The following is a 25,517-nucleotide window of genomic DNA, read 5'->3' on the forward strand; positions in this document are numbered from 1 at the left end:
AAATTAAAATATCAAAATACAAAAATTTATAGAAGTCACTGTGTCCAGGAAGAAGCAGTCCTGTCCAAATTCCTTATTCGATCCAGAAAGCCCAACTCAACCACAACCATTGTTTGCCATTACCTTATCCCTTTATTAGTTCATTTTTCTTTCACAATATTATATACATGTTCCATTGCAGGCTATTGTAACTACGCAAACACTATCAGATAACACTATGAGATAAGATCATCACAAAAACAACCACAAACGACAAGCCCCATTCATTCTACTACACTCAAATTCCCTTCAACCTAACACTTAACAAGAAGCTTTGAAAATACCACAGATGTCACTCCTCCAACTCCATTTCACTTCTCAAGCATTGCGTCCTTCTCACCACAACTTCAGGCCTAACAACACACCTCATTATGCCTCTAAGCGTGTTACCTTTCTGAGAACCAAAATCAGAGCTGTTAGCACAGTTCCTGAGAGGGACTCAGACTCAGACTTAGACTTAGACATCACTGACCCCAACAAGCCACCTTATGTTGGCTTTGTATTTGTTAGTGTGAGTTCAACAATTATGATGCTGCATTCATTTTAATCTTTCAGTTTTTCTCACTAATGATTTTGGTGGTTTCTTCTGGGTTGGTTGGTTTGGTTAGTCTGTGCTGCTGCCTGATGGAACACCAGATATGCACTTTCGTTCTGCTTGTGGCGGCCAGAAGCTTAGGAATATAATGATGGATTCCAACATTGAGCTCTATGGACCCTACGTAATAACCTCACCAACTTCACACAAAACACTTTCTTTTAGTATATACTTGCATGCTAGCAACTTTGCTATTTCTTTGTTCTTTGTAACTCTGATAATTTGCTCTGTAACACCCATTTTATGGTGTGAATGAATATGCTTTTGGTAATTTGTTACCTTTTCCAGGCCAGAGCTCTGTTGAATTGTGCAGGGGGTGGAACTTGTGGCACATGTATGGTGGAGGTGAGCTATATAATCATAACCTTTTAAGAAGTGTTTCATGTTTGGTATGAAGGTTATCAAACTCGCGGGTTCACTTGGAATTTACGAATCTGTATCTGTTTGACGAGTCAACTCGTGAGTAAATTCGTTTTTTTACAAATTTAATATAAACTTAGACTCACTCGATTAACTCGGTACAAACTCGCGAGTTCGAGACCAAGTCTACGAGTCGAGTTTACCTCCCACAAGTCTAAGTAGATCTTGAGTCTCATAACCTGTGAATTGTTTTAGAAAACTTTTCTCAAAACTGTTTTTTACTATATTTTCTCACAGAATATCCATTGAAAATATGAGAATCCAAAATTGCTATAGATATGAAAAACATTACATATCCCTTGAAATTGAGTCCATAATTTGTTTAGTATATGGTAATATAATTCTTGAAGATTCTACTTTGCACTTCTTGTTAGGTTCTTGAAGGACAGGAGCTTCTAAACCCTCGCACTGATAAAGAGAAAAAACTACTGAAGAAGGTATCAGATAGTGGGATTCAGATTGAAAATTTGTTTTTGAGATTTTGTTACTATGATCTATGTTTGGTAAGAAGAGAACTAATTAGGGTTGTTATGTGGGTTTTTCCTTTTACCAGAAACCAAAGAACTGGAGATTAGCATGTCAAACAGTTGTTGGTGAAGCAGATACCAGAGGAGCGGTTTGTGATTCTTCTTCACCCTTCAACTTTAACACTACTACTCTTTTGCTTAATAAATTACAAAAATAAATAAATCATAAAACATAATGTTCTCTTAAATAATGTGTCTGTGGAATACATGTATTAGACATTGATACTTATACAACAACAATATCAGTGAAATATTCAATTCAAATAAATATTAAATTTTTGATAATTTTATACAATTTTAAATTTTTATTATTAATTTATATAATTCATAATTATATAATATATAGATCTATCTTACCGTGTCTTATATTTTATAAATTATACGTAATTCTGTGTTTTACATTTTAAAAATTATACGTAGTTCTGTGTTTTACATTTTAAAAATTATACATAAATACAACATTTTAAAAATTTACATATCTTATAACATATCACATAATTCACTTTTCTTCATAGTAACATGTTACCAATTTCATTTCATTTCTGTTATTGCTACTTCTTTATGCAATCATAATTTATTTTTATATAGAAGTGAAACATTAATCTATATATCTAAAGAACAGATTAAGAATGTGTAAAAGGTAAAAAAAATGTTTTATAATTTTTTATGCATTTTTCCTTTATATTTAATATAAAATATTCTTATTTTGTATTAATCTGTATATATAGAAATAAATGAAAACAATTTATAAATTGAAATATAAATGTGAAGTATTATATTTTTAATTGGTTTTGATATGTGCAGCTTGTGATTCAACAACTGCCAGAGTGGAAAGGGCATGAATGGGGATATACAAAGCCTGGGGAGCCCACCTGGGATTCGGAGGAGACTCAGTGAAGCCCAACCCAAACCCAAGCCCAAGCCCAAGCCCAAATTATAATAATAATAATATAAATCCAATTCTTGGTAGCTATATATGCCATGCATTTTAGTTTTGGCTTCATTTTTTTATTTTTGCAAATGAAAACCATGAACAAAATCTTGAAAACTTGCAATTAGGTCATAGGATACATAATATTCTGTTGTACCACCCTCTTAATATTTTTTTAGTAAATAATTATTTTTTACAATAATGACATGAAAATTACAATAAGTTGTTGCTAAATAAGGTAATACCGTCTCTATAAAGTAAATTTTTAAAAAAAATCAAAATGCGAAATAATCACACACGTCATTAGATGAAATTTAAAGAAAATAAATTTCATTTTTACAGTAACAAAGTTTTCTACTTGTTAAGTAAAGTTAGAGACATAAATTAAATAATGTCGTAATTAATGGATATTTAAATATTTTGATTCTACTAGCTAGTATGATAACTCATGTGGTATACGTTGAGTTTACATTTTATAATTTTTATACTATTACAATTTTAATGTACTTTTCAATGTAGTTTTGCATTCAATGTTTTATCATTTTAATTTATATGAATAAGTATTTTCAAAAATATTATTTTATAAATACATTTGTTTTTTTATATACTATATATATATATATATATATATATATATTCCAAACCGTATTTTATCATGTAATTAAATATGATTTAGTTTGATGCAAATATTTTCCTTACAAAATTTAATAAAATATTAATTGAGTTTTAGAAACTATAAAATAAAAACATGATTTCATATTGAAATTAGGATATAAAAAATTATTGAAAGATAAAAAAAAAATCTTTTAGGTATAGAAAAATGTAAATAAAAAATAAATATTCTAGAAAATGCTGTAGAAATAAATACTATGTGTATGTATAAAATATAAATCCTCTTGAATATATGCTCTATAAAGACACGTAGTATTAAGGTAAACACAAAACTCCCTAGACAACTTAAAAACGCCAAGGCAATTGCTTCCTGCACTCAATCAATTTTGATTTGCAGCCAATGAAAATTTTAAAATTCGATTTTGCCCTTTTCACATATTTGCTTACGAATTTCAATATCTGGAAGTCATTTTTATACATTCCAGATTTCGAAATCTAGAAGGTCATTTTCATATTTCATTTAAGCTTCTGGATGGTCATATTTGGAAGTGAATAATGAATTCTGAAATTTTATATCCAGAATGGTGTGTTGTAAATGGTGTTGAGGATTGAGATCCAGAACTCATTTATGTTTGCTTACGGATCTTGACATTCAGAAGATCATTTATGTTGTCCAAATAAGCTTCTAGATGGTGAAATCTGGAAGTATTAATTCTGAATTTGTATATCCAGAAATTTGTAATTTGACTTACAGATATGAATATCCAGAAGGCAAAATTTTAAAATCATTAAGAACAAAATGGACATTTTACGTGAATGTGTTGAGTGCAAATCATAAATGATATGGTAGAGGGAGAATCAGCCAAAAACCAAACACAACATAATCTCAAAACCTAAAACACAATCCACCAAACCCAAAGAGAATATGCAAAATAGCAACAAAAACACAAATTCTATAATAAAATTATTAAATTAATTAATTTTAAAAATAAAAAATAATTAATTACTATATTAATTAAATTAAATATTATTTTATAAACTAAAATAATATTAATATCTAAAATAATTTTTATTATTAAAAATATTATAAATTAATATTAAATTAACTATCAAAATTTAGCTACCAACTTAATAACTAAAATACAATACTTATCTAAAGTAATATAAACTTTTAAAAAATGAAGTAAAACATGTTCTATTGAAAAATTGAGATCTATCCTACCATTACACTTTCACAAAGGAAAAATAAAATTTTCTTTTAATAAAGTATAATTAGCAATTTTACAGAAAGGTTATGCTTTATAACATTTTTTTTAACATTATAATATTAGTTAGTTTAGGTATAATTTAACCTCACAAAAATTATTTGTTATGTATCATAAAACAGATAGAGAGGTACTACATATACATATTGCAATTAAAGTTTGGAGGAGTTTTTTTTTATCAACAAGAAAAATTAAATAAATATGAAATAGATTTTAAAGTTCAAAAGTTATGTAATAAAAAACATACAATTCAAATGATGAATGCACCAAAAAGTAAACAAAAGTAGATTTAAATGTAACCCCATGACTATGCAGCAGCTTCGAAGAGGGCATGTGGCCCTCCCTCCCTACCAAAATGTTTGAAGTGGTATGTTTGAAGTGGTGTGATTGTCTTTTCTTGCTTCTTATACTTATACTTGTTCTTACTTCCTTGTCTTCTCTTGCTTGGATTCCTTCCACTCTAACCTTTTTAAATTAATAATTCCCATTACCTCTTGCCCATACCCATAAGCACTTCATCAAAATCTCCAAAGGAGTAGAACAATTGTTGAGTGGGTGAATACTATTCTCTCTCAGCCTCTTCTATAAAAACACACTTAAGATGTTTCTCTTTTATATCTCATTTATCAAACACTTACTAAACTACTAAAACTTATGCTTCACTGTTTCATGTTAATTAATGGCACACTATACCAGTTACTCCTCCTGCTTTAAAATTAAAACTTAAGCCACAAATCAGATATAATAGTGTTCTAAGAAAAGTTACATCTCATGAATTGGTGCAGAAAACAATGACTCCAACTTTACATTAAAAGCAAAATGACAAAGAAAAGGCTGAGATGAAAAGAAGTGAGTTTTCCTCCTTTATTACATAGAAATTAAACCAAACAAAGGGTGTGAAAGTGAATCAAAAATCAGTGGGGAGAGGTGCATGGTGGTGGGTGGGAATGAAGGCATAGGTATAGACAAGACCAGCCAAACCACCACCAACAAGAGGGCCAACCCAGTAGATCCAGTTGTTATGAAAGTCACCATTGACAAGTGCAGGGCCAAAGGAACGTGCAGGGTTCATGGATCCCCCTGAGAATGGTGCTGCAGCTAAGATGTTTGCAGAAACGATGAAACCTATGGCAATGGGTGCAATTGTACCCAGTGAACCCTTCTTGGGGTCTGCAGCAGTGGCATACACAGTGTACACTAATCCAAATGTGATGATAATCTCAGTAACAACTCCTTCTCCGGCTCCAACTCCAGCATCAACGCCGTGGATCGGAATACCCTGTCAACAGATACTGTTACTTCTCTTTTCTAACAAACATATCACAATTAACACAACCGTTAATGATAAATTAATAATTCATATTTTTCTTTACAATTACGTTATACTAATTATACTAATCTCTGTAACTGATATGATGAATAATAGAAGAGAAGTTATGGGTGTGCTTAGGCATGAAGAATCTGATGCATGAATGAGAATTTTGGCATGTTTGTGACACAATTGAAATCTGATATGAATGGGTTGAGTTTGAACTTACATAGCCAGTGACAAACTTGAGGAGAAAGCAAGCCACTATGGAGCCAAGGAGCTGTGCAATCCAGTAGAAAAGACCAGTGAGGATGGTGATGTGACCCCCAAGAGCCAGCCCAAAGGTCACAGCAGGGTTAACATGGCCACCAGAAATGTTGGCTCCAACAGCAACAGCAACGAAGAGAGCAAAACCATGGCTAATGGCAACACCCACCAACCCACCAGGATCAAGAGCTGCATCTGATGTCAACTTAGCTGCAAAAGATTTGGCACAACTCAGATTCAAGTTGACACTAAGGAAACACAACGTTGTTTAGGTGTTTGGTTTTCCAAAACTTCTGCATGTATACGTGCATAATTCAAAACACTTTGTTTTCTAGTTGATATTAGATTTACAACACAACCTGAGTGATAACTCGTGCGTGAGACAACATATTATGGTGATCTGATAACGGTCCAATAGTGGGTGACTTGATAAGTCCAACAAGCACTCACTAGGATAGACTCGAAAATGACTATGATATCATATTAAGAAGTAAACTTTAACTCAACTACCGATTTATGAGGTAAGATTTGCACACACCTATATACTATGAAATGTTCTAGTTGAATTAATGTAACTCTATGATAAAGAAGCGGCATTGCGAATACAGAAGTGTGAGGTTATTAAATTGTCCATTGAAAGAGAAAAACTAACCATAGGCTATGGCTGAACCAACACCAGCAAAAACAAAGAGAAGGGTTGAGATGAACTCAGCAATGTAGGCCTTGATGGAGGCAAAACTGAAAGAATCATCTAAGCGTCCGAATGCTATTCCAGCCATGTTCAGAAACTTTGGAGGAGAGGATAATATAACAAAGTGCACTTCGGAGTTAGAAATATGGCACAAAAGGCTTCCATATTAGGAGCTATATAAATAGTAGAAATTATTATATAAAATAATTATTATTATATAAATATGGCTTCGGACTTTTGGCCCCTCTCTTTTTTTTTCATGCTGAAACCACCTTTTCTAAATAGTTTGGTTAATTATGATTATGTCATATCATTAATCTAGATTCAAATCTTTGTCTCATTTAATTAAAAAAATTGGCAATTTTTTCTTTTACTTTTTTTTGGCTAATTACAAAATCTAAATACTGCGTATTGTCAGTGGAAAAAATTTGTGTGGTTACCTAATTACAAATTATTATATAAAATAAGTTGTTAGTTTTTATGATAATTACTTTAAAAATTAAAATTACCATAAAATTAAGAATGTGAAATCTTTAGATTGTGAATGTGAAAGATTAAACCCAATGATAAATCCTCAAAAATAAAGTTGGATTGAAAGTGTCTATTGTCATTTTTTTTTTACTGTTTATTGTCACTTTTTCCAACTATTCTTATCATTTTCCCCCTAAAACATCATTGACTAAAATGAACACTTTATTAGATCCATCATTTTAATTAGACATAAAAATTGAAATAAGACATTAATCTTAATTTATGCTGAAAAAAATAAAAATAATGAAGGTATGAAGAGACTTGTTTTAAACACAGCTTAAAATTGCTCATTTCTAAGCAACAAAAAAACAATTATGTGATAAGAACCTCTCTTCCTATACTGATCAATTTTCCAAAATGATTCATTCATATAAGCCACAATTGCTAATCAAAGAACTTCTCTAAGCTACTTTACAGTTAATTATAGCTGGCAAACCCCACCTTCCCCTATTTTAATTTTTCTTATTTTGTCCAAGAACAAAAATGAATGTTCATCTTCTTTGTGTACCTTCAAGCACATTGTGAAATAAGTGCTTAATATTTTCAATTTAATCACTTCTTTAACGATATTTTGTTACTATTAAGAAAGTAATTCTGCCACTTAATGTCATATAGGTGAAAATTTACCCTACATACTGCCATTGCAGCAGCACATGTTTTCTCTCAGTTGCTGATTGTAACAGGAATACAAAATTTTCATTTACTTGAACCTTTTAATCAATTATTCAATTTAAACATAGAGTTGTGATTATCACTTTATTACATATAGACTGATTCAGTGAAAAGAGAATTAGTTGAATCAACAAAAACCAGACACATAAATCTGAAGTTTTGGTTGAAAAAAAGGAATCCTTATCTGCCAACTGTTCATAGGATAACGCCATGCATGAAGCTACAAAATAAGCAACATTTCAGCATCGATAGTTGATTAGTTAATAACATGTCTTTATTAATAGTTTTTTTTTTCTTTTTCTTTAGCCTAAGTTCAATTAAAGAATTCAAAAAGTGAAGCAAAGATAAGGACAAACTTGGAGTTCTCACTCGCACTGCCATATATTTCATTTTACATGGAACACATGATTCCCTGCTATTGAAATGTAACAGCAGGTGATGTAGCTATCATCTAATAAGAGCCTAATTTTATTTTAGTTTAATTTTTTCATGTAGTATATATAATTTGATTTTCATTGTGACATCATTAATCATGTTACTTGATTTTCATTAAATTTATAGGACTGTCATAGAAAAGAAGTAATGAACGTGGCTTCAATATTTTTCAATGGCAGACAACTAGACATGCATAGGTTAAAAGTGTAACAGAAGAAAAGTTGATAAATAATTTGACAAGAAATTCTGTAATAAAAACTAAACTCTGACTAGGACAGTAGTACTACTTCACTTTTGGACCAAAACTCATTCATTCTATTCTATGTATACAAATTGTAAGTCAATATGATAGCAGACGATTTGTATAATTTTAGTTCAATTCTTGTCCGTACTCTCATTATATACATCACTTTTAAGTAAGTCGAACGAAATTCAAATTTATATGTGAAAAACGAAAACATAAAATAGTAATTTAAGTAGTTGTCAGATCACATGTTGTTAAATATTTTGTACGAAGAAGTAAATATATTCAACATTCAACTTGTTTATATTCATTAATAATAAAGAAAAATAGGGAAATTATATTGGAGTCTTTACAATTATTAATGTATTTTTTTCTTTACTAATAGAATTTCCATATATTACAAAAGTTAAGTCACATGTAGATGTGAATAAACGACACCTTAACAATCAGAAATGTATAAACTACCGAGCAAAACACTAACACTGAAATTGATCTAAAGTTGAATGTATTTGATGAAGCTACCACTTAAATCCTTATTCCACATAAAAGATAGTGGGGTGATAATGAACAAAACATGAATCATTCTACCTGCATATTTCCAGGAAAAGGAATTGAAGCACAACAATGATAGTATCCCTTTTCGTCGAAAGAAAATCTCTGCGAAAGATGAGCTTCATGAACAAGATACTGCCCCCAGTCCTCTGAACCATACTGCTCGAATATGCCTCGTGCATCAAAAGAATCAACCTTTCTTTTCCACTTATTCCTGAAAACAAGCAGCACATTTCAGCTTACTGAAAAATCACCAAAGTTTTTGCAAAGGAGACTGTTTAGCTGAAAAAAATAGGGCGTGAGGGCGGGGGGAGTAGAACCTTTTCCTATGCCTTGCGTTCATCACAGTGGCGTGTAACTGCAAAATAGGAGAAAAATCTCTATGATCACTGAAAACAATCAGAAGTTCAAATAGGGTTTGGTGTTGAGGTTTCCTAGCATGGCCTTGAAAAAAAATAGTATTTCCAAACTTTAATAATTTAATGCTGGAAAGAGATGATCATTCGGCTAAAAATAATGCAGAAATGGCAACTTGGTACAAGGGGTGTTTGTCCCTAATATACAAATGCTATGATGATTTATGTTAAAACATGAGCTGACACTATCAACAAAAATCTGAGACATTCTGAGATGAAAAAATAAAGTATATTATAAAAAAACTGATATGATAAACAGTAGATTAGTACTGTAAAAATGACCTTTAATAAAGCAATTTAATTGAAGATGTTAAATTAAACACTTCTTTATAATTTAACCAAAAGCAACAGATATGAATCAGATAAATTTAGTTTACCTTCAGTTTCTGTTTAGCATCACTCTCTAAGACGAGTCCAGCTTCAACATATGCATCAATAATGACTTCTAAAAAAGCTTAGGAAAAGACAATTCTTTGAGAACAATATATAATCAAAATCAGGAATCAAACACTGATCCATAATTATATGAACTTTATAAAACTAAAAACGAATCCTTAACTAAACTCCCTCTCCCTGCAAAAGAAATGAAAAAGAACAATCCACAGATGGATACGACAAGCACGTAAAAGACGACCCTCACTGCCAATTTCTTCCACAGGAGCATATAGAACACGGGCTTTTGCCAAAGAACCTTTCATGCATTCCTACAATAGTAAACATAAGTTTCTCTCGTCAAAGATATCAAACAAAATCACAAAGGGGTCAATTTGATGGTAGAAATTTCTAGCAGACACCGTAGGAAATCTTTCAGTGAAGCCTAAAAGTTTACACGCAAGCTTTTCAAGGGAAATAAAAAGCTACATATAAACTTTTTAACTTGTATATTGTTTGGTTACTTGTTATGTGGCAGAATTCAGTAAAATTATGGCCTTTATTGGGTACTTAGTAACTTGATTTTCTTTATTTTTTTATCATAATCTCTACCAATGTAGACAGAATTTTTTTGTATATCTCTATGTCGGAGCAAGTACCAATGTAGACTGAATATTTTGTATATCTCTACATATAAACTTTTTAACTTGTATATTGTTTGGTTACTTGTTAAGTGGCAGAATTCAGTAAAATTATGGCCTTTATTGGGCACTTAGTAACTAGATTCTCTTTATTTTTTATCATAATCTCTCCCAATGTAGACTGAATTTTTTGTATATCTCTATGTAGGAGCAAGTACCAAATCTGAAGAGAAAGCAACCAATCAAGGAAAGAAAAAAAAACAACGGAGAAGAATGGAAAAGCAGAGAAATTAATCAACTAAACCAGGCCAACTGTGCAGGACAAGATTCGCTCAAGCAACACATTTTCGCTTGAGCGAAAATCAGCAAAACAGCAGGAACTCTAGGCATCAATTTCACTCAAATGAAGGTATTTTCACTTGAGCGAAAAACCTTTCTTCAGCTTGAAGTATGGGTTTCGCTTGAGAGAAAAGAAACCCACCTGAGCAAAAGGTTATGAATTTTCCAACATATAAATAGCTGCAAGATAACTGGGTGCGGGGTATTGTTTTTCTGAAGGCCAAAAAGATACTCTGAAGGAAAAGAAGAACAGGGAGGTGGAAGAAGGTCCTGGATCAACTGGAAAGAATATTCAAGAGTAAATCATTTGCCCCTAAATCCATTTTTGTGTAATAGAGATCACCCTCATCACCATGGGTGGCAATCTCCTTGTATTGGGATTGAATGTAATTTTTTGAACTTGATTGTATTGCTTTTAATATATATATATATATATATATATATATATATATATATATATATATAATCATGGGAGTACAACAGAATGGTGTAGGTGAAGTTCAATATCAATACTTTTTATTATTGTTATCTTAAATTCTAGTGGTTTCATAACTCAAACTCTTAGATAGATCCTATCAAAATGTTGTTCTTTGTAAATTTTCAGTGTAAGTCAAACACAGATTATGACTGCTGTTGAATCTTGCATAAGTCCCTGAGGATATGACACTTGTTTAAGGTACTACATCGATTCAGTATGCTTGCTGAAAGGGAAATCTTAACATTTCTTCAGTCTATAGATTTAGTGAATGTACTAGTAGGAATGTCATTCTTTATTTTGTCAACAGATAAGCAGCATTTCATATGAATAATATCAGTAAAATGGTGCTTAAAGTAGATGCATACCAGTCCCTTTAATCTTATAGAGAGTGGCCGATTATCCAAGGTTTCCATAACTTTTGAGGAGATACTCTACACAGCTACAAAAACATAAATAAATAAATAAAATCTAATTCTCATAATATATTATGATGAATTTAACAAAACTTACATGCAGGACCTCAGAGGCTTTCTTAATTCGCTCTTTGTTCCATAGCTTAAGCATGAGTACTGTAAGGTGAAATGTTTTAGGCTTGATGAATATAGATTTGTCAATACCCAGATCTGCAAAAGTGTAACATAACAGAAAAGTGGTTATTTGGAATAAAGCATAAACATTTGACATTAAATATATAAAAAAAAACGTGAAATGGATATAATTTCAATCTTGATTCAAATTCCTTAAGCTATAAATATTTTAAACCTAGGAAACCAAATTGTTTTGATACCAGATGAAGCAGAAAACTTGGATGCTTTAGGTGTGTAACTGACAAGGGGTATGTCAGTAAGATTAACTTTAACTGATTCACTGTTATCATCAACTTTAAGTTCAACTGCAACACCAGCATTTTCCTTTGACAGTTGATCCACACCTTTGGTGTAAGTAGTACCCTCCTCTTCATTGGAATCAGTATCAGTGCTCTCATCCTTGTAAGAAATATTTCCCAGAATCGAGTGTTGAAAATTGATGAGTTTATCAACTAACTCAGGATGAATTGCCAGTGGAAAGGATATGAAGTGTGAATAATCAAGACTTCGACTATTAACTGTCTGTTACAAAAACAAGAAAACACGTGAATATTAGTCTGTGACTGCAAAGTAAACACCGGAAACAAATAGCAAAAATGAGATCAATATAATCAAAGGTCTTTTGAATCTGAGAGACTGCCCAGACAGGCAAACTGACCTCATCAATTATAGCCTGTATCCTCTCTGAAGCTGAATTCACACTGTCGATTGAAATGCCTTCAATGGCTGCAATAGACATTTATATTGAATAATTAAGATATAAAATTTTGTTATCCACTCTTATGCGAATGCGAATTGTTGAATGTAACGGGCTTAGTCCATAGTTTATGTTATTCTGTTATTATTTTCATCTATAAATAAACACCCTTATGTGTGTATTTTACACAAGGGATATCAATCCTATATTTATTTTCTTCATTCTTAATAAGAGTAATCATGATTTAGAGGAGCTACAGGATACAGAGGAGGGTGAAGCCTCTACATTAAACTGAAGTTCTGTATCTCACACTCAACCAATGTAAGACTCATGCTCCTGTCAAACATAATTATGTTTTGGCCTCTGAAAGGAATTGGACTTTTGCTTAGAAAGATTGAACAAACACAACTGGAACCAAAGACCTATTAACATCATTATGATTATCAAATGTCAACACACTCTATTCTTTTGGATGAAAGAGAATCATGTCAAATCAACTATAACTTGAATATCTCAAAGCTGACCTACACAAGATAGATAGCAAATTAGGTAACCCAAAACTTACAAATGAAATCCTCTTCTTTTAAAGTAGGTATTATTATTTTAACCCGCATCTCCTCTTCTATCCTTTTCTGTGTGGATCCCCTGAAATAATATGAAGTATATAAGAGGCATTTAATCTAATTAACATGTCATAAGCACAATCTTCTACCCTTTCCCTTTGATAATAGCAATAGCAGCAAGATTTCTGTAATCGTATCCCACATGGTGTAGGAAACATGAATCTCAAGTCAAAGTTAATACAATTCCTAACATGCATAATTATCCTTTTCAGCCTACTTTATCAAAGCATATTTGCTCCTGTCCTTTTACAATCATAAAAATATTTTTCTTTATCACTTTCACCCATGTTTGTTATACCTATTATTAGATAGAAATCATTATAATAGGAAGAAAAGGAGGGTCAAGGTGGAATATTCTGTATATAAATAAAGGTAGAGGGAATCAGCGAGGGGTATTGGGGAATTTTATAAAATAGAGAAGCAAGATTGCATAATCTTGAGAGGGTAGGATTATTCCGTAATCAGAAAAAGCTTATAGGTTCTAGGATTGTAATTCTCTCTACTTCACATTGGAGGAGCCTGTTATTGCAATTAAAGTTTACATTTTCAGATTCTTTCCCTGACAGTTTCTATCAATGTCGTATTGAGCCTCTCTTTATCTAAAATTTATCTACTTCAAGTTGGCTAAGTAATGTTGTTATCAATGCCATTATGCCAAAGAGAAATTAAAATATAGTTTTTACCCTTTTCCTTTAATAAAACGAAATAGAGAAGCACCAACCTGCACAACAAACACAAAATTAAAACAGAGATGAAAGACTGAAGCTTTTGACTGTCCAGTACATAATCAAAAAAGAGAACCAAATGGAAGTGTAACTCTTTCTTTTAAAACAAGACAAACTACAGACCGAAACCAAGGACCAAGAAAGATAGTTCGAATGAAATTTTCTGAAAAAACAACAAATTATAACATTACTTTTCACAGTAACATAGTGACAAAAAAAATGAGAAGAAAAATAGCAAACAATAAAAAATATGGTAAGATTCAAATAAAATCTAGGAGAGAACATATTAGCAACATAGGCTTTAATGAAAGTCTTCTTTATGAATTCCTTCCATATGTTTTTGAAGTCCTACTATCTGAAAACTCATAACAAACGATTGATTCTAGCCCTATAGTAACCTTTAAGGCACATGAAACAGCCAACACTACATGAAACCTAAACATAATGAAAAAGAACCAACTAAAGATATACGGTGATCACCAGCATGTAACCGATGAAATGAACAAATATTGGTTCGTATCTTCGTAAATATGAACTATCAATTCAAGAAAAGTAAAAGGAAGTGAAAAATTATAATCTTGCCTGCACAGAAATTGAATGTTTTTCAGAGAAGACAGATGAATCTCCTTGTAGCACTCTGTTTTCAACATTATCCTGCAACTGGTTTGAACTAGTAGCTGATTTAGCAATTTCATCTATAGCTTCAGCAGCTACCTTCATGTCATGATCATTTGAAATAGTGTTAGATGTGCTACAGCCCGTTTCCTGAACTTTGTCTCCATCTGACTCAACAATTGCATCCTTTATAAGCTTTCTTAAAAACCAGATCATTTAATATGAATAACCGTCCTACCCAGCCTCTCCTCCTAAGTAATAGGTTTCATGCTTTTCGAAAATCACACTACCCCATAGCACTGAGTGCTTGTCAAATACATAGCGTGAAATATACAAAAATACTAATTTTGATTGAGGAACTAGACCGTGTGTATATAAAGATAAGAAAAAAAGTAACTACTTCTTCATGCAAAAGAAAAACTAAAAATCATAAGCATATCGCAAAATTGTTGGTAGTTGGTACAACCGGAAGTTGAACAACAGCATGTCCTAGGACAAACCTTCACAAGTACTGGCATTCGTGGCAACTGGTCTCCATATAGAGTTCATTTTTTTCTGTTCCATGCCATGGTCTTCAAGACATATTTTCTTCTTCCTACCCCTCGTCATAAAATTGCAGCTTAAACAATGATAAGCGCTCTGTTGTAAAAAGAAATTACTCTAAGATGAGGAAGGAGTTCAAAACTCTTAAGGACCAATACAAACAGAAAATTTGATACAATCAACTCATTGAAACATCATCTCAGTCCAGCACAGTATTGCATGTATAAGTAGACGCAACATAACCCGTGTAAAACAATTCGCAAGCGTAAAAGTGAGTCCAGCAAAATTTGCACCAGGTAACCTAATCCCAATCAATATATATATATATATATATATATATATATATATATATATATATATATATATATATATATATAAAATCACAATGTCCCTATAATTTCACTAGGAATACTTACTAAAGAAAAAAAAATGAGAAACAGTGATTACAAAAGGATGAAATTAGAAAACAGCATACAAACAAATCACGGGAGTAGAATCCGGGAACCTGTAGGTAATAACGTGTAGGCCTTGAATTTGAGACAAGATATGTATCGGTAAACTTGAGAACTCGGTTCACTCTACAAAGCAAAAGCACATCAAACTTGTAATTCTGTGAGGAGTGTGCGTTGCAAAATGAATGAACAAGAATCAGAAGATAATGTGAAGTGTGTAATCAAAACAAGAGTTTTGAGATTGCAGATTCAGACATTGATATCGAGATATCAAATTCGTATTAATTTATTCTGAGAGAAAAAATAGTTTGTCACACGAACCTGGTGAGAGACCTGCTGCAAGCTATCATTTCAACGAATGAAAATGGAGGGCAAGTTCTTTCTTTATATAGTGTAAAGTTTTTATTCACAAAAAATCGAGTTGGGGTAACGGAGTTTTGTTTTGTCGATTTGTTTCCAATAGCCAAACACAGCTTAAGGACAAATTCTAATGTGCGCCGGGAGCGTAGAAACAAGTTTCCACATGGAGTGGGTGAGTCAGCAACTGACGTGTCACGTTCTGCATGAATTTTCTGTTTTCGTGGCAAAAAGGCCCTTCGTCTCTCTGCATTTACGTTCCTTCATCGCTCTCTTTCTCAGTTCCATTCCAAATCTAGAATTTGTACTATTTTGATACAGAAACTAGAGAACAGCATCATTCAAATTGCAAGGTTTTTTACTTACTGTGAGTGAAGTTGCGAATTGTGATGCAGTGAATATAAATAAACAGAATCTGCGAAGGAGAAGAGAATGGAATCGAGTCGAAGAGCGGTGGAATCGTACTGGAGGTGGCGCTTGATCGATTCAGCTACCTCCGATGAAGAGAAAGTGACACCTGTCTACAAACTTGATGAAATCTGCGAGCTCCTACGCTCTTCGCATCCTACCATCGTCAAGGAGCTCTCAGAATTCATCCTTAAACGCCTCGACAATAAAAGCCCCGTCGTGAAACACAAGGTACGCATGCAGCTTCTAATTTATCGTTGTTATTGTTATTCCGTGGAATGTGAATGCAAAATATATTGAAATCGGATTCCGATCATTGTGTTGGTTTGCATTTTACAGGCTTTGAGATTGATCAAGTATGCGGTTGGAAAGTGCGGTGTGGAGTTTAGAAGGGAAATGCAGAGACATTCAGTGGCAATTCGTCAGTTGTTACAGTACAAGGGTCAATTGGATCCTCTGAAAGGCGATGCATTCAACAAGGCTGTGAGAGACACTGCTCAAGAGGCTATCTCTGCTGTTTTTTCTGCAGATGATAGCAACAGCAAGCAACCGCCTTCAGCTTCTGCTTCTGCTGATCTCAATAGACGGATCGAAGGGTTTGGCAACACCAACTTTCAAGGTCCTTCTCAGGAGAAGAAATCGTTTCTCAGTGAGGTTGTTGATATTGGAAGTGCAACCATTAAGCAAGGACTCAGCGCCTTCACACAGGGGCATTCTTCGCTTATCAAGAATGAAGCTGCGGGTGGAACATACAAGGGCCCCCATAATTTTCATGACTCATTCATTGACGAAAGAGATCGTGGCGACAGATATGAACCCACTGCGTATGGTAGTGGAATTACGTCGGCACTTTCGAAGAATCAATCTGGTGGCCCTTGGAATCAGGATGCAAGTATAACTAGGATGGAAATGTCGAATGGGAAAACTGATGCTGGTTATGCAGAGAGTAAGACACAAGAGGATAGCTTGCTGGAGACAGTTGCAAGTTCTGGAGGCGTGCGCCTGCAGCCCACTCGAGATGCCATTCAAGTTTTCCTAAGAGAGGCTGCAAAGTTGGATGCCATGGCTTTATGTCATGCCCTTGAACAAAAGCTCCAATCTCCAATGTGGCAGGCATGTGTATTGTGTTGACATTTCTGTGAAAGTTAGAATTCATACATGCTTGCCCATATCAAGTCAATTACACAATTCTGCACCTGATATTTGCTTCATGTTGATGTATGTGTCATCTCATCTCAGTTTGACTTCTTTTGGGGACTATATTTTCAGGTTCGTGTCAAAGCTGTTTGTGTCCTTGAGTCCATCCTTAGAAACAAAGATGATGATAATTTTTCACGTATAGCGACTTACTTTGCTGAGAACAATGATCTGGTGTTGAGATGTTCGGAATCCCCTCAAGCCTCTTTGAAGGAAAAGGCAAACAAGGTACACTATTTCAACTTCTCATTAATTTCATTTTTTACTTACATCAATTCATATTCTGTTTTTTTTTAAATTACTTTAGTTGTTTTGACTTTAACCCTATTGAACTATGATTGGTTAAAACTGGAATATTGGTGGTAGGCATATCAATAAATGTATGCCGAGGCCTAAAACTTTAAGATACAAAGTTTCCCTTTTTTGTTTAATTTTCTCCTTGTTCCCACTAAATCGGATAATCTAGCTTGTATTCATTTCCCCTTTTTCTATTCACTCAATTATGTGGGTCATTTACACAGGTTTCCTTTTTTAAGATATTAATGCAATCTTATTTAGCATCATGTCCCCTCTGTCATCATCCCACTAAAAGTTGATATCATATCTAGAATATTAAAAGGAAGTCTAAATTGTGAGAAAAAACTTTGATAGCTGATTGTAGTTACTATGAAATTATAGATACTGGTAAGAATTTCAGTTGTTTCTCAGAACGGTGCAAAATATTATGCAGTCCTTTCTCTTTATGGGTAAAGTTACACAAACAAAAGGAATCACCCTATACCAAATTTCTTAGAAGGAAGCAGACAAGTTTAAGAGCAACCTTTGGAGTGCAAGATTAGTATTTTGTAATTAAATTTAGCTCTTGGCCATTTGATGGACAGGTTCTTGGTCTTTTAGGTGGAGGCCAACCAAACAGTTCAATTAATTCAGAGAAGGCTGTGAAGATGGATAGTGCTGCTGTTGCTGAGTTTCCTGATTTGTTAGACACTGGTGATTTTCATGACTATCATGGAACAGGCGATGCTACAAAGAGAACAAATGATCAAAATGTAGCAAATTTGACACCATCCATACCTCCGGCTCTGGCTGTTGATTTTTTTGGAAATTTTAGTAACACTGGAGTAGCTAGTAACGAACTAAAAAATGATGACCCCTTTGCCGATGTGTCATTTCATTCTAATGACAACAAAGAGCATAGCGATATCTTTTCAAGGATGACTGTTGGCAATGATAAACTGGGTCATCATGAGAGTAATGACATTTTTGCCACTAATTCCAGGCACGAAAATAATGGAGAGTCTGTTGATCATTTATTTGCTGGCTTGTCTGTCGATGAAAATACGTCCAGTGCAAAACAGAAAGCAACATCCCCTACCATGCAATCTGAATCCTTTTTTTCTGGTTCAAATAAACATGGTAGCCATCTGAGACAGGACAATGGTTTTGGTGGCATGTTGGGCTCTCAAGCAGTTGGCATCGATGTAAATTCCATATTTTCTTCTGATCATCCATCTTATACTGCACAACCTGGCATTATGTTGAACCAACCATATTCTTCTCAGCCACTTAATTATGGTGCCATGGGAAATCTCTTGGCTCAGCAGCAATTTCTGGCTACAATGGCTAATTTCCAACACCTTAATAATGTCAACAGGCATGATGCCAGTACAGCTCAAGATGCTGGTAGCAATGAAAGAGCACCTCTTCCGGACATATTCCAATCAAAATTTTCAACTCAAACTTCTAGCTCAATGATCAACAGTTCAAAGAAAGAAGAAACTAAAGCATTTGATTTTATCTCAGTAAGTCTTGGACTAAATTTATTTACCCTGTAATGATCTACTTTAAGGATCTTTTTTTTATAGGGTACTTAAAGGATCTTAATGATTTGCAATGAATATTCTGCTCCGTAGAATCCAAACTTGTTTGGTAACGTTTAACAGTTTGAGTGAAATTCGATCATTTGAATGTGATTTATCATAAGAAAGTAGTCATTTCATTTGTTTTGTTGTACAAAACCTTTTTATGTGGAGTTCTAGATGTCATCAGAAATTCATAATTGAACATCTTGGAACCAAATAGTTGCCAGGATGAACAATTTAGCCCGTCAGGTCATGGTATCTGTTATAGCTTGAGTTTGATATACTGGATTATTTCATATTAGTGTTGTTGCTCTTGCTCATATATTATTATCATTATTTCCTTTTATTTTCGTAGGATTTAATTACATTTGTTTCCTCGTTATATGGAATTATGACTGATTACTCATTTGTAGTAATCAGACCAGGTTTTCTTCCCTTAATTCTAGACTAGCATACATGATGAAAGCTCTAAACCTTCTTTGTACAGTTTTGGTTCATTTTTTCTCACATTTCAAGATGTAGCTTTAGGAATATTTTGCCTAGTTTTTGGTTGACGCACTTAATCATGTTGTTTCGTGCTTGTAGGACCATCTTGCTACAGCAAATGATTCAAGGAGAGTGATTTGAAATTTCAAATCTTACTATTGTTGACAAAGATTTATGGTGATTTATGATGCTGTAGTGGATTTCACACGAATAAATCAAACCGGTTTATAATTTCCGATGGAGAAAGTTGATTTTCTTTGCCATGATGGAGCATTGTCGATGTTTCTTTATCTGTCCATGTCGTCAACAAAACATGAGCACGGTTCTAATAATTGGAAGAACAGATTACTACCAGTTCCTGATATTTTGAAAGAAAATGAACACTAGAATGTTGCCTTTTATTCATTTAATTCTTTTTGTAAGTAGTTGAGATTTTTCGATCTGTATTCCCGGCACTATCAGCAATACCATATGGGTGCATCCTGCACAATGTCTTACTTTTCCTGCAGCAATGTTTGAGTTCTGTTTGGCCCTTTCTTTTATAGTTTTTTCTCAATAGAAAATGGTACGACCTATCTCCTTAATGTCCAGTGTAAATCTAGCACCCCTTAGAAACAAATTCCATAGTTCTGTTACTCGATCGGATTCAGCTTGATTGGAGTGTTTTGAAATCTTAATTTCCTTTACCTTATGAAAATGACCAAGGGCTGTGCAGATCAGAAAATGAAAATTTTAATGTGGATCATAACCTGTGTACAACTTCATATTTTATTTATGATTTATGGATACGGAGATAACTTATAATATTTTAGTTTCTAAAGATTTTGTTTATCATTATTCTAATCTTTTATAAAGATTAGTAAGATGATTTTTTTATCTTTGAAAAGTTAGTTCAATGACAAAATTGCTAAAAAAAACAAAAAATAATATATATTTTCCTATTACTTCTCATAATCAAAGATAACAGTGACAACGGGAGAATTGCATTTAAGAGCCATGTACCAATGCCACTTTTTTATATTTAAAGTAACAATAAAATAAAGTATACCAACCAAAATTACAGCTAAAAATTTAAACATTGGTTAATCAATTTGCTCCAATTTTTCTATTAAATATGTGGATTAAACACATTTTTATCTGTTTTAACACTCCTTCTATTATTGTGATATATTATCTCTCGTCATCATGTGCATTAGAATATTAGAATAAAAAAATCATGTTGAGCATAAGAATAAAGAAATGAGGGAAGTTTATGTTTAATTTAATCTTATAAATTAATAATATAAATTTATATTTATTAATATATATTATAATTTTATTATATTTGTAACAGTTTGATTTTCAATATAATTTTGTTAATTGAAATAAGAGGGATTGAGAGTAGTTTTGTTGTCAGATTGAATAATTAATTCTTTCTCTTTAGTTGGTTTCTTCTTCTTTTCTCTTTCTTTCTTAATATTTAGGTTTCAACATTGGAGTGTACATGTAAAAAGTTATTTGATATTGAAGTGAATATTTAATATTCAAGTGTAATTAATGATATAATGATGTTAAACATTTGATTGTTGAGTCTATTTATAATATTTGATTACTTCTTCTACTGTTGACTTAGATTAAAGCGTATGTCTAATTAACGTTTATACTATTTTTATTCGGTTGGTATTGGATACCGATATGTTTTGACACCATTCCACCATAATAATACATGTTTCCTTTCATATTTATCCTAATTTATTTTATTGATCATATTTGTAAAGGTGTAGTATTCATGAATATTTGAGATGAACAAGAATGATCTATCTCACGACATCCAAATTCTTATTTTGGAAGAAAAATATAAACACATCCAAGGCACAGATAGCGAGGGATTTGTTTTTACTTGGTGAGATAAATGTTGAGATGAAAAGAAGTTTATACATCTCATTACTTTTCAGCAGGATTAAGTAGTAAATAGCATAAAAAAAGAAGAAAATGATGAGAAATAGTAATAGAGCAATTATAATAGCATCCCATCTTGAAGTGTCACATCAGGGTAATTTGGATAAGGATAGGTTGTAGATAATCCATAGCAAGAGGTGCCTGGTGTGGAAGGAAGCAAAGCATCCTAGGATGGAGATATATGTTTCTTCTATTATTACCAATGCATAACATCATTATCACATTATGGAACATTACAATCCCTAAACTCTCCATCTTCCCAACAAATTATTCATCCCCTTTCCCCTTAAGAGGGATGCTTAATTTTCTTCCATATTTTCCTTCAAAATAATTTTTACCACTCCAACAATTCACTATTTTGCTTCTTTCACTAATCTTTTCTTTTTCATTTTTTACATTTGTTTAACATTGTATATTTCTTAATTTTCCTTATAACTCTCCCTTATTAGTTATCTCTTGTTTTGTATACAAATACCAAGACTTCTAGAGTCGTTTGACCGTTACACACCAATTAACATCACAAGGTCTAGTCCAAAAATATGAATAAAAAATAGCAGAAATTTGAATAAAGGAAAAAAAAAAAAGAACAAGTGCTAGTGGCCTTTGCACACACCACCCAACCAATTGGTTGTGAATTTCTTTATACAAATGGAGAATGAAAATTGCACAAGGCAACAATTTGACCCTAAGGGACACAAGAAATGTGCGATGTTGACATGTGAGACTTGGCCAGAAATATAACACTAAACTAAATATCTTCTATGCATGTGTGAGACCAATGTACCCTGTAAAAAAACCTTATACTTAACCAAACAAATCCTCTGCAATTTCCATTCTTTAACAGCGTTAGTTGTTGTATTATAAAGTTTTCTCTCTTTTCTTTTTCTTGTTTCCCATCGTACTAATAAACCTAAACTTAACTCATTATGCATTGTCACCATTCACGAACTATATTATTGGTAGGTTAAGGGTCGCTTTATGGGTAATCTATCCTTCACTGCAACAAAGCCCACCCATATGCTCTGTTTCTTCCACACTCCTTATCACTCACAAACCTCTAATCTGCTCCTCAAACATTCCCATTCTCACTAAAAATGACCGATACACCCTGTCACCAAACTCCTCCCACTAGCCCCTGCAACTCCTCCTCTTCAAAACCCCATAAAACAGAGACCCCGAAACAGAGCAAGCCCAAGAGAAACAGAGACCCCACCAGACACCCCCTCTACCACGGCGTGCGAATGCGCAACTGGGGCAAATGGGTATCCGAAATTCGCGAGCCACGCAAGAAATCACGCATATGGCTCGGAACTTTCGCCACGCCAGAAATGGCGGCGCGCGCGCACGACGTTGCGGCTCTGAGCATTAAGGGCCGCGCCGCCATTCTCAACTTCCCTACCATAGTAAACCTGCTTCCCAGACCCGTGACGTGTGCCCCACGTGACATCCAAGTGGCCGCCGCGGAAGCCGCCGCGATGGTGGAGTTCGACCGCGAGTGCTCGGATGAGGCAGAGTCGTCGGATTTGAGCGAGATAGTGGAACTGCCGAACATAGAAGAGAGCTTGGAATCGGTGGAGTCGAGAAGTGAGTTTGCTTTTATTGACTCGGTGGATAGTTGGTTGTACCCTCCAATGGCAGTGGGAAGCATTTGCGAGATGATGGTTGGTGAAGATGAGTGTGGATTCTTCCACTTTCAGACTGATCATCAAAAAACATGCTCTGTTTAGTTTCAACTCTTTCTGTCTTTCTCAGATTTTCAAACATGTTCCATTTTTCTGTTATCACTGATATTTTTCTAATTCAATTTATGTGTCACTGTTTTTTAAGATTGTGCAAGTGTTTGTGCTTTTTTTATTAAATTATTTTGTTTCTTGTTATAGATTAAATAAAATCACAAGGAAAAATAACTTTATGGAAATTTTATGTTACGGAAGAGTTTGCCTTATTTGAATTATTAAAAGGTACAAATATTAAAAATAAGTAATCCATTGTCAATATAATCTTATATTATTCAGTCAAGGTTAATGACACTTTATATATTTTTTCTCCTCCTATCCTATCGATACGTTTTTTAAAATAAAATTGTGACAGAACATAGACATTTAAAGTGAACAATACCATTGATCCTAACGATACTATTTTTTAGATTTATCCTTCTACCGAAACATCTTTTAAAAATAAAACTGTGACAGAACATTGACATTTAAAACGGACAATACCTCGAATGTAATGATTAATCCTAACAATACTATTGTTTTAGATTTTAAGTCCAAACAAAAATATAAATTATTTTTTTACAATTTTTTAAATATGTAGAAGAGATGTTGAAATAAATACGTTATATAAAAATATTGTAAAATATAAATTAGTCCAAAATCATTAAAAAAAAAACTCAGTTTTTAAATATAAAAACTTTAGATTTGATTAATGCTCGATGGGATCTGACCCATTAATTGGACTCTAGTCTTTCTAACTTTCACACTCAAAATTAGTAGGTTGTATAGCTTCTATATGGGATAAGTTTTGATACTATTAAACTCCTTCTACCTTTAATCATTGTACCTTTAAATTGGATTAATAATCAATCTGATTAAACTAACTCAAGATAACTTCTGCATGTTTCGTGTTATGGAAAATCTTTTACTTTTTAATAAATTGAAACAAAAAAAAATCTTTCATTTTCCTTATATTATGTTAAGTTACGTTCTTGTGAATTGGAAAAGCTTTTTACCTAATACCAAAAACAATTATCCTTTCTTTTTCTAAGAGAAGAAAAATATATTGCTATGATGTTTTCTTTCTTTAGATTCCATTCAGCAAATAATGCATTGAAGTGATACTGATATGGCATACAGTAGTCAAAGCAAAAGTTGATTGTTGTTTATAGATACATATATTATGTATATTTTGGTTATGAAGTTTAATAATCTTATTTATATTTTTCATTTTTTTCACACGTTACGAAAATTCTCAAACGATGTAGAGAAGAATACTTGCTACGCACAGTTAGTTGGGTATGAAACCATGATCAATTGGATTGGACTGACTAGACACCGTATTTAGTGAGTGAATTTAATCATTGTGTTCATTTATTATCTTTATTTAAATAGATCATTGTGTTTGTAATTTTGTGTGCAAGAAAACAAAAATGAAAATCTAGTAGTTATCCGTGTGGATGTAGATTGCAGTTGACGATCGAATCACGTCTCATATGTTGTTTATTTTTCTGCAGTTGATTTTTGTTTATTATTTTTTAATGTGAGTTTACTTATGAGGTTATATATAATAAGGGCAAATAAAGTGTAGTATTATCACGTAAGAATGTCTCTTTATAAGAAAAAGGTTTTTTTTATTTTTATTTTTCTTCACTTTTACTTTACAACTCTATTTAATAAAATATTATATTTAATTAGGAAAAATAAATATAAAATAAAACAATGATATGTCTAATTAAGAAATGAAAGTGGAAAAAAATATGATGTAAAGTTATTATTACCAAAAATGGAAGTAGTATGAAAATTTAGAAAATGTTATTTGTAGAAGGAAGAGGTAAACCAAAACACAAATTAGGTTTACGTGTAGTTCATGGCAACTGATGTTTCGTACAGCGAGTACGCGTGTCATTGTTTCTTGTCACGTAAGGTTGTCGGAAACCGTACCACATTCCCAAGCTTTTAATCTCAATATTTGC

The 25,517-nt window shown here is 32.8% G+C and overlaps 5 protein-coding genes across 8 annotated transcripts; 3 read left to right on the forward strand and 2 right to left on the reverse strand.

Moving 5' to 3' along the window:
* On the forward strand, positions 1-2,714 carry LOC137835953 (photosynthetic NDH subunit of subcomplex B 3, chloroplastic). The gene is made up of 6 exons (XM_068644718.1): positions 1-550; positions 648-758; positions 923-979; positions 1,429-1,491; positions 1,608-1,670; positions 2,386-2,714. Exons 1-6 carry the CDS (start codon positions 329-331, stop codon positions 2,476-2,478), a joined length of 609 nt encoding a protein of 202 aa, XP_068500819.1. The 5' UTR covers positions 1-328; the 3' UTR covers positions 2,479-2,714.
* A 2,384-nt stretch (positions 2,715-5,098) lies between these two features.
* LOC137835955 (aquaporin TIP2-1-like) lies at positions 5,099-6,807 on the reverse strand. Its single transcript, XM_068644719.1, has 3 exons — positions 6,618-6,807; positions 5,928-6,175; positions 5,099-5,668 (listed from the first exon to the last, which is right to left on the reverse strand). The coding sequence occupies exons 1-3, from the start codon at positions 6,742-6,744 to the stop codon at positions 5,297-5,299; spliced, it is 747 nt and encodes a 248-aa protein (XP_068500820.1). The 5' UTR covers positions 6,745-6,807; the 3' UTR covers positions 5,099-5,296.
* A 2,086-nt stretch (positions 6,808-8,893) lies between these two features.
* On the reverse strand, positions 8,894-16,027 carry LOC137835957 (uncharacterized). Of its 4 annotated transcripts, XM_068644721.1 has the most exons (14): positions 15,900-16,027; positions 15,632-15,704; positions 15,084-15,222; positions 14,551-14,750; positions 13,927-13,964; positions 13,186-13,265; positions 12,582-12,649; positions 12,124-12,445; positions 11,847-11,959; positions 11,702-11,767; positions 10,120-10,210; positions 9,884-9,951; positions 9,411-9,448; positions 8,894-9,304 (listed from the first exon to the last, which is right to left on the reverse strand). In XM_068644721.1, the coding sequence occupies exons 1-14, from the start codon at positions 15,926-15,928 to the stop codon at positions 9,118-9,120; spliced, it is 1,512 nt and encodes a 503-aa protein (XP_068500822.1). In that variant the 5' UTR covers positions 15,929-16,027; the 3' UTR covers positions 8,894-9,117. The 4 variants fall into 4 exon arrangements, with proteins under 4 accessions (XP_068500822.1, XP_068500826.1, XP_068500825.1 ...); XM_068644725.1 differs by lacking the exon at positions 13,927-13,964 and having other exon boundaries at positions 15,900-15,965; XM_068644724.1 differs by lacking the exon at positions 15,900-16,027 and having other exon boundaries at positions 14,551-14,682.
* Positions 16,028-16,367: 340 nt separating this feature from the next.
* LOC137835956 (protein MODIFIED TRANSPORT TO THE VACUOLE 1) lies at positions 16,368-20,147 on the forward strand. The gene is made up of 5 exons (XM_068644720.1): positions 16,368-16,574; positions 16,683-17,456; positions 17,613-17,768; positions 18,422-19,342; positions 19,988-20,147. Exons 1-5 carry the CDS (start codon positions 16,368-16,370, stop codon positions 20,027-20,029), a joined length of 2,100 nt encoding a protein of 699 aa, XP_068500821.1. The 3' UTR covers positions 20,030-20,147.
* A 2,505-nt stretch (positions 20,148-22,652) lies between these two features.
* Positions 22,653-23,652, forward strand: LOC137835958 (dehydration-responsive element-binding protein 3). The gene has a single exon (XM_068644727.1). It carries the CDS (start codon positions 22,921-22,923, stop codon positions 23,551-23,553), a length of 633 nt encoding a protein of 210 aa, XP_068500828.1. The 5' UTR covers positions 22,653-22,920; the 3' UTR covers positions 23,554-23,652.
* Positions 23,653-25,517: the final 1,865 nt, after the last annotated feature.

Source organism: Phaseolus vulgaris, chromosome 5 (assembly GCF_000499845.2).
Source record: "Phaseolus vulgaris cultivar G19833 chromosome 5, P. vulgaris v2.0, whole genome shotgun sequence".
Taxonomy (NCBI): domain Eukaryota; kingdom Viridiplantae; phylum Streptophyta; class Magnoliopsida; order Fabales; family Fabaceae; genus Phaseolus; species Phaseolus vulgaris.

What these genes read in the sequence shown, in the direction of transcription:
- LOC137835953 (XM_068644718.1), top strand. Translation starts at nt 329, where the DNA reads ATGTCACTCCTCCAACTCCATTTCACTTCTCAAGCATTGCGTCCTTCT. An exon ending in GTGGCACATGTATGGTGGAG is followed by an intron (nt 980 to 1,428) that starts GTGAGCTATATA and finishes ACTTCTTGTTAG; the next exon opens with GTTCTTGAAGGACAGGAGCT. An exon ending in AAGCAGATACCAGAGGAGCG is followed by an intron (nt 1,671 to 2,385) that starts GTTTGTGATTCT and finishes TGATATGTGCAG; the next exon opens with CTTGTGATTCAACAACTGCC.
- LOC137835955 (XM_068644719.1), bottom strand. Translation starts at nt 6,744, where the DNA reads ATGGCTGGAATAGCATTCGGACGCTTAGATGATTCTTTCAGTTTTGCC. An exon ending in TGGTTCAGCCATAGCCTATG is followed by an intron (nt 6,176 to 6,617) that starts GTTAGTTTTTCT and finishes AATCTTTTGCAG; the next exon opens with CTAAGTTGACATCAGATGCA. An exon ending in TCAAGTTTGTCACTGGCTAT is followed by an intron (nt 5,669 to 5,927) that starts GTAAGTTCAAAC and finishes ATCTGTTGACAG; the next exon opens with GGTATTCCGATCCACGGCGT.
- LOC137835957 (XM_068644721.1), bottom strand. Translation starts at nt 15,928, where the DNA reads ATGATAGCTTGCAGCAGGTCTCTCACCAG. An exon ending in CTATAAGATTAAAGGGACTG is followed by an intron (nt 10,211 to 11,701) that starts GTATGCATCTAC and finishes TTACTATTGTAG; the next exon opens with GAATGCATGAAAGGTTCTTT. An exon ending in TCGTCTTTTACGTGCTTGTC is followed by an intron (nt 9,952 to 10,119) that starts GTATCCATCTGT and finishes AAGCTTTTTTAG; the next exon opens with AAGTCATTATTGATGCATAT.
- LOC137835956 (XM_068644720.1), top strand. Translation starts at nt 16,368, where the DNA reads ATGGAATCGAGTCGAAGAGCGGTGGAATCGTACTGGAGGTGGCGCTTG. An exon ending in GCCCCGTCGTGAAACACAAG is followed by an intron (nt 16,575 to 16,682) that starts GTACGCATGCAG and finishes TGCATTTTACAG; the next exon opens with GCTTTGAGATTGATCAAGTA. An exon ending in TCCAATCTCCAATGTGGCAG is followed by an intron (nt 17,457 to 17,612) that starts GCATGTGTATTG and finishes CTATATTTTCAG; the next exon opens with GTTCGTGTCAAAGCTGTTTG.
- LOC137835958 (XM_068644727.1), top strand. Translation starts at nt 22,921, where the DNA reads ATGACCGATACACCCTGTCACCAAACTCCTCCCACTAGCCCCTGCAAC.